The 11,000-nt window shown below is 37.2% G+C and overlaps 2 protein-coding genes across 5 annotated transcripts in view; one reads left to right on the top strand and one right to left on the bottom strand.

The window, feature by feature from the left end:
* Positions 1-565: 565 nt before the first annotated feature.
* Positions 566-11,000, bottom strand: part of LOC148862145 (uncharacterized) — a 28,445-nt gene continuing 18,010 nt past the window's right edge. The window contains exon 4 of one of the 3 annotated variants that reach the window (XM_088986283.1): positions 566-1,421. The gene's annotated coding sequence lies outside the window, so the exon portion shown is untranslated. Of the gene's footprint in view, positions 1,422-5,547; positions 5,563-8,632; positions 9,463-11,000 lie in introns of those variants that run through there. The other 2 variants (XM_088986285.1, XM_088986284.1) reach the window with 2 other exon arrangements.
* Positions 1,116-6,953, top strand: LOC148862146 (cytochrome P450 CYP72A616-like). Of its 2 annotated transcripts, none has more exons than XM_088986289.1 (5): positions 1,116-1,392; positions 3,983-4,203; positions 4,722-4,966; positions 5,845-6,232; positions 6,361-6,953. In XM_088986289.1, exons 1-5 carry the CDS (start codon positions 1,116-1,118, stop codon positions 6,784-6,786), a joined length of 1,557 nt encoding a protein of 518 aa, XP_088842415.1. In that variant the 3' UTR covers positions 6,787-6,953. The 2 variants fall into 2 exon arrangements, with proteins under 2 accessions (XP_088842415.1, XP_088842417.1); XM_088986291.1 differs by having other exon boundaries at positions 1,254-1,392; positions 3,983-4,177.

The raw sequence follows: 11,000 nt of genomic DNA, 5'->3' as shown, positions 1-11,000 counted from the left end.
ACCCAAACTAGTAAGGGACTAAAATGCCCTTGTTAACACACAAATTAAAACTAAGAGAGGAAAAATGAACATGAATAAATTCATTTACCGGAGAAGTGTTAACTAGGTAAATATATACTCCCAGCAAAAGAACGAGCCTAAAGATATTCAAGTATCTCTAATACTTTCAGAGACTGCGCAGTTGGAGGCATTCCTTTTGGAGTTTTAGAGGCATTTTTGCATGCATATACTTATTATTTTTCTTGTAGTCTGTCCCCATAAAATTGTCCTTAATGTATTAATCCCAATATTCTATATAATTAAGATGATATGTTTTATCCATTTACATATACTAACAAAATCTATCCAGCTGTGGCCTAAGATCCCATATAGTTACTTGTATCAATCTATGGATTCTTGTAACTTCGTTACACTGGGGCAGCCATGTTACTAACATCCACAGTTTGCAATTTAATTGGAATTCTCAAACAGAAGGTGACAAAATGATCGGTGGACCTACCTCATCAGCACTGAATCCCACCTTTACTCTCTCTCCCCCCTCTTCCAAGTTCCAAGTAGGGACTGATTTGAGCACATCACACTAATTGTGTTGATTCTTGTCTTTTCACACTCGAATAATGTGACAATGTGTTCATATGAAAACCCACTAACAAAGAGTCATATTGATATTATCCAGAGACCACCCATTAATTTTGCATATGAAATATCAATGATGATCATATCGACATTATCCAGAGACCACCCATTAATTGCATATGGAATATCAATTGGGCTAGTTGGTGGTAGGCTGATGTTTGACTCTTAAAAATCACACAAATCTCCGTTATTGGCCAAGGCTTAAGATTGGAGTCTGCAGTGCAACTCTTCTACTTGAAGAAAGTGGCAGGCTTTGAGACGACCTCACTGCTTACGTTATCCTTTTGAACTTTGTGGTGAAGGTGCCAATGGAAAAACCTTCCCTTGCAATATGTCGAACAAGTTCTTAGCATTGAAGAGAAAAACAGATATCTGAGATATTGATGGATAGTATCTGCTTTATTGATGCCAGACCAGCCTGAAGTATCATCACTGCAAGAAGAACCTGCTCTCTCTCTCTCTCTCTCTCTCTCTCTGATATGGGAGAACTTGAGTTCATGGATTGGGTTGTAATCTCTAGTGTTTTGATATTATCATGGGTCGCCATAGTTTTATACTGGATATGGTGGAGACCAAAGAAGCTGGAGCAGCGTCTGAAGCAGCAAGGCATCAAGGGACATCCTTACAGGTTGTTGTTTGGCAACTTGAGGGAGGAGACGAGGTTGAAGAAGGAAGCTATGGCCAAGCCCATCAGCCTCTCTCACAACATCGTACCACGTGTCATCCCTTTCGTTCATCAAACCATCCAGAATTACGGTATGTATTCCAAAATGTTTTTGTTTTCTCTGTGATAGAAAATAAATGGGAATCAGAAATTTGGAGGGAAGTTCTTCAGGGACTATTTGTGAAATTCCCCAAGAGTTTTCCCTTAATTTTCTGCTTCTGTTTCAATTTTCTGTCAAACCAAATACAGCAATGGTGAGAGAAAACAACAATGACATAATTTCTAATTTTTTTCTTTACTTTGGCAACATAACAGAAACAGACCAAGCAGGATATCTGAGAAAATTCTAGGACTCCTGTCCATAACTTGCCACCAGCTCAGGTTTCAAGAATCAGGAATGCCATAAATTAGTCCCAAAACCAACCGTTTGGTGAAATTTTGGTAACATGACATAATGAAAACACATCACAGATTTATTTTTCAGGGCTGCTTATAGATTTGGATTGAATGTAAAAACCTAAATACCAATTTGACTTATGCTCATCTTACGTGGTAATTTGATTTATATTAGTGTAGTAACGAATATAAATAATTATTAACTTTGGCTTAACAAAACCCGTACATCCACCTATTCTCGCTAATTTATATTAGTTCATTTCTTTTTAGCTGCATCTTCTTCTTCTATCGGTCGGAAGATGTTTCCTGGCATTCCCTTTTCTGCCCATGAAAATAAACCCATCATTCTCTCCATTTCCACATCAACTTCGACTCCACGACCGGTGGTGTAAGGCTCAGACTGACTATCCTGCACTCCATCCATGACTGCGCAGAAAAGATTCCTCCTCCCTAAGCCAGTGTGCTTGATCCCATAGACTCAGGCTGGACCCTCAGTCTTCTTGGGCCTAGAACCTCACTCAACCTGTCACATGTCAACGACAGAGGGAAGGGGACCACAGTTCCATGTCTAATATCTGTCCCTAAATATAAAGGCCCCACCAATTGAACATTACAAAACAGCCCACCCACCTGATCTGGCCCAGCACCATCCTGTACGGCTGGCCTATTCCATTCTCCACACTACCTACAAATCCACAATCCTTTCAAATAGATTTCATTTATATGTTAGAAATTGCTGATGAAGAGCTTGGCTCAAGAGTAGAGGTAAGGGGAAAGAGGATTATTAGTACAAAAATATTTCACTTATATATGCACTGTAAATTCTCCACCCATCTTGTTCAAAAGCCAAGCCAAAGCAACATTTCCTTTACAAGATTATTCAAGTCAATAATATGCTTTTCCCATATGAAGTTTTATCACCTTGTTAAAATCAATTCCTTTCTTTCTCTATCTCAAATAAAGAGATCATTTTGATGAGAATCAATCAACCAAACACGAATGGGAATAAGAATTTGGTTCTTTCTTTCTTTTTTTCTCTATCGGAATTCTTTTCTTTTTTTTTCTGTCAGAGTGATCCATTCCCATAGTCTATTTGGCTCATACATGAATGAGAATAGGAATTAAAATCAGCAGAAATGGGATTTCATTCACAAGGGAGGGGCAGGGAATGGCCATTCCCTCAAATGAGGGAATGCCATTCCAGCAGGAATGGGAATGAAATTTCAATTCCACCCAACCAAACAGTTGAAATCAGAATAGTTCATTCTGATTCCGATTCCAGACCCCTATTCCTGCAAACCAAATGGACCCTCAGTAATGTAAGCATTAAATCAATATACAAGAAACAACAGTTCAAGCTTCAGTAAAACTATAGGATGGATTCCTTGAGAACTGAATTTTGAAGCAGAAGAATTAACTAATCCAGTACTGTTGATAGGGTCTTCTTGCATAGTCACATCCTCTCATGTTTAACTCTAAAGATCCAAATGCTTCTTACATGATGAACCCAACAAAGTTTGATTTGGATTTGATCCAATTACAAACAAATTTACCATTTGAGATCCATATCTGGCTTATAGTAAGAGTGGGATCATGATCTGACCCATTGACAGCCATAGAACTGATTGAATTGCGACTGACACAATATAGAGTTGAGCCCTACTTCCCATATTCAGTCTATTTGACTTGGGTGGTTTCATAACAGATGAAGTGGCTGAATTGAATTACTTGTTGCTTTGTTTTTTAATGAACACATTATTAAGCAGGTTGTGATCTTCTTAATGACTTAAGTTGAAGCCGGGTTAATTATTAAATAGCCCCTTCAGTTCAGCTACTTCAGCTGTTATCAAATAGCCCCTTCAGAAATTCTGAGCACATCACCACTTAAGAAATTCTGAGCTCACGTAACTATAACTCAGTATGAAATACCACACTGAGCTTCAGCTTCCTAACTGGACAAGCAAATTAAAGACCTTCAGGCTAGCTGTGTTTGGTTTGACAGAAAATAAGAGAGAACAAAAAGTTGAGGGAAAGTTCTTTAGAAAACTTGCGAAATTCCTCAATAACTTCCTCTCAAATTTCATAAGTAGAACAGCCTTGATAGAACTTCAATGCATTTTGAGGAACTCCAGTTGCAAATTTTAAGAGAATTAAATTCTGAATGGATTGACTAAAATTGAATAATTATCATTTATTTCTTCCCATTAATCATACATTATTTTCAATTGAAAAATTATTTTGATTTGTGCTTGTAAATATCGGAATACTAACTATTGCAAAATGCAGGAAGAATGTCGATTTCATGGTTTGGAAGAACTCCCAGGGTCTATATTACCGACCCAGAATTAATAAAGGAAATTCTGTTTACAAAGTTCGGACACTTCGAGAGGCCCAAACCAAATCCACTAACCAAGTCATTTCTAAGAGGACTTCTAAGCTATGAGGGAGAAAAATGGGTTAAACATAGAAAGCTTATCAACGGTACCTTCTATCTTGAGAAGTTGAAGGTTGTTTTTTTATTATAATTTTCTTTTTTAGTCTATTTAAATACAGCTACTGCTAAAATTAGTTAATAAATTCAATGTTTTAAAAACCCACTCAGAATCGGAACTGCTTTGGCCACAGTTTCTAGGTCAGCAGTTTGACTGTTCAGTTCAAACAAACGGCCCTTTCTAAATTAAAATAAAATAAAATAAAACTAAAAACCATTATCTAGGTTGGACAGGTCTATGGATCGATCGCTCGGATCAGTGGGTCATTGACCAAATCAATGATTTTTGGCCAAAGAATAGGTCAAGGGTGAAATAGAACTAGTTGCTTGGATAATTCCTGGACCGAACGGTCCAACTGTCTGAATCAACAACAGCTCGAAAACACTGAATAAATTACATATTTTTATTTAATTTTAAACAAGATAAAGGGAGGAAATGCCATAGTTTCTTCTCCCAATGACTTTGCATTCAACTTTTCTTGCTAATATGACAACAATTGTGATTTTATTTGTTTTTCCTTGCTGTTTCTACAGCGAATGTTGCCAGCATTTTATGCTAGCTGCAGTGATCTGGTCACAAGATGGGACAGCCTAATTGCATCTAAAGGGTCATGTGAATTGGATGTGCAGCCTGAACTCCAATGTTTAGCTGGAGACATAATCTCAAGGGCAGCATTTGGTAGCAGCTACGAAGAAGGGAGGCGGGTATTTCAGCTCCTGAATGAACAGGTCAACCTTGTTATCCAGTCTGCTATGTATTCTTGTATCCCAGGTTTCAGGTAGGCTAACCATTTCAATTGGTTTTAACTTTTAACACGCTTTTGGAAATTTGTGGATAGTGGAACAGTTCTGGCCAGTGGTTTCTGGGTTGATGATTTGACCATTCGGTCCAATCGGATGGCCCATTTCAATGAAAAAATTAAAAAAAATAATAATTAAGATAAAAGGCCAAAAACTGTTGAACAAGTCGATGGTTTAATCGTCCGGATCAGCAGATTGTTAACCAATTCAATGGTTTTTGGCCAGGGACTAGATTTAAAGTAAAACAGAACTGGTTGTCTGAACGGTTCCCAGGCCAAACAGTCCGACCGCTGGGTCAATGGCCATTCGAAAACATTGAGCTTCAATAATCCAACATGCTTAAATTATTGATATAAACACAATATTATTACATATAATGCATAAGTTTATTTTGATGGACAAAATAAATGTGTGAAAATCATATTTGTTGCAAAACTGCAAATGGTTGATGCACACTTCTTAATTCTAAGAGAATTCTTTTCTTTACAAATATTCCTTGATCTCTATATTTTAACAGTGATCAAATATTGGTATTGCCCTCACAGGTCTCTCATTTTTCAGATGATAACCATTTCTAGAAAGACAAAAAAAATCCAATTTAATGAGTAATGAAACTGTGTAGCTGTTTAATTACTTCAATTGTATATTTTCACTAGATGTTCAAATTGAAATAATGTATGAACAAGGGGTATTATTTGTAGATATTCTTTCATGTGATACCCTAAAATGATATATTGGAACAGATAAGTGCATTTGAATAAAAAACAGTTGCACTAGCCAGATGCCTAGATGCATTACAGGGTGTTTAAGCTAATCATGAAGTTTCTTTATTGCCATTATTTGATTCTTTATGTAGGTTTCTTCCCACAAAAGGGAACAATAGGATGAAAGAAACTACAAGAGAACTGAGAACAATACTAGAGGGAATCGTCAGTAAAAGAGAAAACGCTATAAAAATGGGAGAAACCACTACAGATGACTTGTTGGGGTTGCTATTAGAATCCAATTTTAAAGAGATCCAAGAACATGGAAATCTTAAGAATGTTGACATGAGTATTGATGAAGTGATAGAGGAGTGCAAACTATTCTACTTTGCAGGACGAGAGACCACGGCAATTTTTCTTACCTGGACAATGGTTGTGTTGAGCATGCATTCCGAATGGCAATCGCGGGCAAGGGAAGAGGTCATTCAAGTCTTTGGAAAAAACAAACCAGATTTTGATGGTTTGAACCAATTAAAAATTGTAATCTCTCTCTCTCTGTTCCCCTAATGGATTATTGAAAATTTGCATTCAGTATAGGGAGTCTATCATAATATTAGAAAGTTAACAAACTTCTTTTGACAATACTTTCCATCTTCAATTCTATGCAGGTGACCATGATTCTGTATGAAGTTCTTAGATTGTATCCACCAGTTATTATTTTTGGTCGACACACTTACAAGGAGGTGAGACTGGGCAATATTTGTCTCCCAATGGGAGTGCATCTTTCACTGCCAATAATTCTCCTTCACCACAGTCATGAACTTTGGGGGGAAGATGCACAAGAATTTCAGCCAGAAAGATTTTCAGAGGGAGTTTCAAAAGCAACAAAGAATCAACTCTCATTCTTCCCATTTAGTTGGGGCCCTGGAATTTGCATCGGGCAGAATTTTGCAATGAAAGAAGCAAAGATGGCTTTGACACTGATTCTGCAACATTTTTCATTCCATCTCTCACCCTCCTACACTCATGCACCCCACACAGTTGCTAGTCTTCATCCTCAACATGGAGCTCAAATCATCTTACGTAAATTGTGAGATTGAATATTATCATCTCCATTTTACACCATTGTGTGCTTTGTTTTCTATGTTGTTCTGGTCCATTTAAGTCTCTAGTATTGGGTGTGTTTAAGCATTAAGCATTGTAGAACAACTTGATAGATTTTTTTTCCTTTCAAAAAATCCATTTAATTCTAGTGTTCCCAGTGGAGTCCACTATGAGATTATTACATTCCCCGTCAAATGATTCAAGAAATTTGTTCCAAGGCATTCACCTCCTCAATTTAATCAAAGTACCTTAATACTCTTACCAATTTGCTTTTCTACCTTATATATTTCTAAACTCTATGAACTTTTTTAAGCCTTCAAACTTGTGTCTCATAAGATACACATGATCCATCCGTAAATGATCAAGGTGATAAATAGGTGAAAACTCCTCTAGCCTTTACGTCTAGGGGCCCACTTACATCTACAATCCTCTCCCCATATCGTATAAAGGGTAATTTAGTTATTTTATGTCCTTTTCTATATGACCTAATCGCAAGTGCCACAAATATTTTTGGATTTATGTCATCTCTTGGTCTCTTTGGAACGAAACAATTTGATCATGTTCAACATTAGTTAAGGATCCAACATTAGTTAAGATTATACAAACCATCAATCAATGCGCCAAAATAATAAAATTTATTTCCCAAATAAATAGAACAACTCTTGTCCTTATAAGTTATTGTACAACCTTCTCTATCTAAGACCGACAATGAAATCAAATTTCTCATAGCTACAGTCACACAAAGATAATTATGGAGCTCTAAGTTCAATCTAGACAATAGTGGTAAGCTGCAAGTCCCTACAGCTAACGCAACAACTCTTGCTCCATCCCCCACTCGTAGGGTCAACTCACCATTCCTCAATCTCCCACTCTTTCTTAGATCCAGCATGGACACACAAACATGTGAAGTACATGCAAAATCTACGATCCATGTAAAACTATTGTTAATTGTAATATTAGCTTTTGGGGTGGCCATGACCCAAGCTCTTCACGACCTACTCGAGCTCAGTTCGTAAAAAGTTTGACTCGACTCGTTTATTAATTGAGTCGAGCTTGGGCCTAATAAAGCTTGACTCGTGAGGCTCACGAGTCAGCTCTAATAGCTACATATGAAGTACATGCAAAACCTACGATCCATGTAGAACTATTGTTAATTGTAATATTAGTTTTTAGGGTGGTCATGAGCCGAACTCTTCACGAGTTACTTGAGCTCGGTTCATGAAAAGCTTGGCTCAACTCGTTTTCAACCGAGTTCGAGCCCAATTTATAGGCTCGTTTATTAATCGAGCCGAGCTTGGGCCTAATAAAGCTCAACTCATGAGGCTCGCGAGTCGGCTCGAATAGCTACAAACATAATAATAAATTATAGAAAATAATATATATAATATTTTTATTTATATATAATAATAACTAATTATTATAATTGTTAGTTTTATTATGTATCAAATAAAAATAATTTTTATATATAATTTTTTTATTTTTATAAAACATTTTTCTTAAGTTGAGCTCGAGCTCAAGCCTCTTACTACCTTGGCGATCCGAGCTTGAATAGCTAGCTATTCGGCTTGATCCACTCCTAGTTAGCTTCAAACATGAACATAATTGACTTACCTTCTGAAGATTTGTCATTGTCTTTCAAACTAGCAAGGTACTCTTTGCAATTCCTCTTCCGATGCTCATTCTTCCCGCAGTAAATACTCATCTCTTTCTTCTTGGCATCTCCTTTGGTGCCTACTTCTTGAATTTTCCTTTGGAAGAGGATCCACAACAAGGATCATATCCTTCCCATTGGTCTTTTTGATTATACCCTCTAAAATGACCATGTTCAAAAGCTCAAAGAGTGAGCAATCCATCTTATTCATACAAAAGTTCATCACAAACTATGACAACAAATAAAGGAGAGACTACAGTGACGTTTGATAACACTTTTCAAACCTCTAAATTCTGAAAATATTACTTTCCAAATGTCAAAGTTGTTTAGAAATGCATCTGAATTTGGATCTGAAATAAATTTTCATATATGAATTAATAAGAGATAGGCCAAGCACTAAAACGCAGTCAAATGCATTTCAGACCTGGTCGAAAGTCCAAAATACCCTTACAACGTTCTGAACTAAACATGCATTTCTCGAGCACTATTCATCTTCTCCACTTGACGCAGCGGCAAACTAGTGGCAGCAAGCTTCCTCCTTTGATAGGCACCATTCAATTGTCACTGTAACTCTCAACAGCAGCAATCTATTTTCTCCTCTCCGACAACAATCTATCTTCTTCTTCTTCTCTAGTCTCGTGGCTCACCTTCCTCTGCATTTTTGTTTTCGATTGTCGTTGCAACTTTCAATAGTGACAATCTATTTTCTCCTTTCCAACGGCAAGCCTTCTCCTCTGACGGCGAGCTACTACTTCTTTTTCTTCCTCCTCCTTTCTGGTCCCATGGCTTCTACCTTCCTCTACTTTTTTGTTTTCGATTACCGCTACAAAGCAACGACAATCTATTTTCTCCTCTCCGATGACAAGCTTCCTCCTCTGATCGCCACTACATCCAACGCAACCTGTTGATGCTCAAGAACCAACTTCCTCTCTTCGTCGTCAAGAATGGGAACGAGTCAGGGCTCCATCTTCTCCACTTTGTCCATCTATGCCTTCTTCCCCTCTTCCAAGCAAAGCTTCCAACGAATTCCGTAGACCAGACAACATAATAAGCACTAGCCCCAACTAATGTCCCACTATGTCATAGTGTTAAGGGACATGGGAGTGAAGTTCAAGAATTTATTCATCAGCCATGGGGATGGGAATAAAGAGGAGGTGGGAGTCCTTGGAATTTATTCATATTTTTTAATATTATTTTCAATTTTATAATTTTTATCAAATAGTATGCCATTGAGGGGTAAAATAGTAAAATCAAAGAATTTCAAATATTGAAGGTTTATCCAACACAAATAAATTTATCCATTCAGAGCCTATAAAAAATAGAAAAGCATCTATGTTTCTTTTCATATTTCAGATACAAATAATATCTTTTTAACTTTTCAAATTTTAAATTTCAGATTTATCAAATACCACCTAAAATACCAGGTCATTAGCCAAGTCATTGTCCATAATGAATCCAATCCTTTAGAGTCGTTCAATATGGTATATCATCTTAAGATAGTGGTCATTGACAAATTGTCCTTTGAACATCCTCATTCGGAACAGGCTATTATATATCTCATACGGTCATACCTTGTCGTTTGGATCCTCTCACCATACAACTCTTGTAGGTGTTGGAGGATGCTTTACACATTCCCCATGTCTTCATGTTGGCTCATGGTGATTAACATGTAACATTTGACCTGCATATCATCGTCCTTCCACCTGTCCTATGCAAACCCTTCTTCAATGTCCGCATTTTCTAACTTGGCAACTAGGACAGGTTGCGAAAGAATGTAGACCGATTTCTCAGAATTGAAAACTATTCACAAATTCCTCAACTAATCAAGGAAATATGGTCCAGTCAAATGGTTGGTATTCGGAATTTTTGCTAGAGCCTAGAGGGTTCATGTTACTCATTTTAATCTACAAAAATTGTTGATTTTAGCTAGCCGTTGTTCTATTCATTTTAAACCATTTGATCTAGGCCTATAATCACAATGGTACCTGCCTCTCACTAATCCTTTCGAAACTCATACTCCCTTAGGTAAGAGACAGAAACCCCGTTGGAAGGATTTCTAGTAGGGATTGGGGTCCCACCAAATTCTAGCTGACCTCACATAATGGTTTCTAATCATTCTTCTAGCCTCTAAGACATATGGCCCCCACATAATGGATTCTTGGCTCATATTCTTAGTTAAGTCAGACCCACCATCCTAGCAAGTGCAGAATATCGCTAAAACCCCTCACATAAGTCTCCTGGGACTAGGTGATGTCTTACCTGACCATATCTCATATGTCATAGGGTGTTCATATATTCTCTTAAGGCTCAGTTTGGAAGGAGTACGAACACAAATATGTAGTGCAAAATCTTGTATTTTGTATGTATTTGCACTCTACATATTTGCATTTGTACTCCTTCCAAACTGAGCTTAAAGGAAAAAACTCCATATACAACTAGGTGATCTCCTACACCCCCCTGTAGGGGTGTATCAAAAAGGCTCCGATACGATACATATTGACGGATACAAACCGATATGTGACGATATTTTGAACCTTGATTATCCTAAACTAT

The sequence above is a fragment of the Nelumbo lutea genome, chromosome 4, assembly GCF_056320005.1.
Source record: "Nelumbo lutea isolate HS-2025 chromosome 4, American lotus-T2T, whole genome shotgun sequence".
Classification (NCBI taxonomy): Eukaryota; Viridiplantae; Streptophyta; class Magnoliopsida; order Proteales; family Nelumbonaceae; genus Nelumbo; species Nelumbo lutea.
Note: the sequence above shows the minus strand (reverse complement) of the source record. Positions and strands in the feature narration are given on the sequence as shown.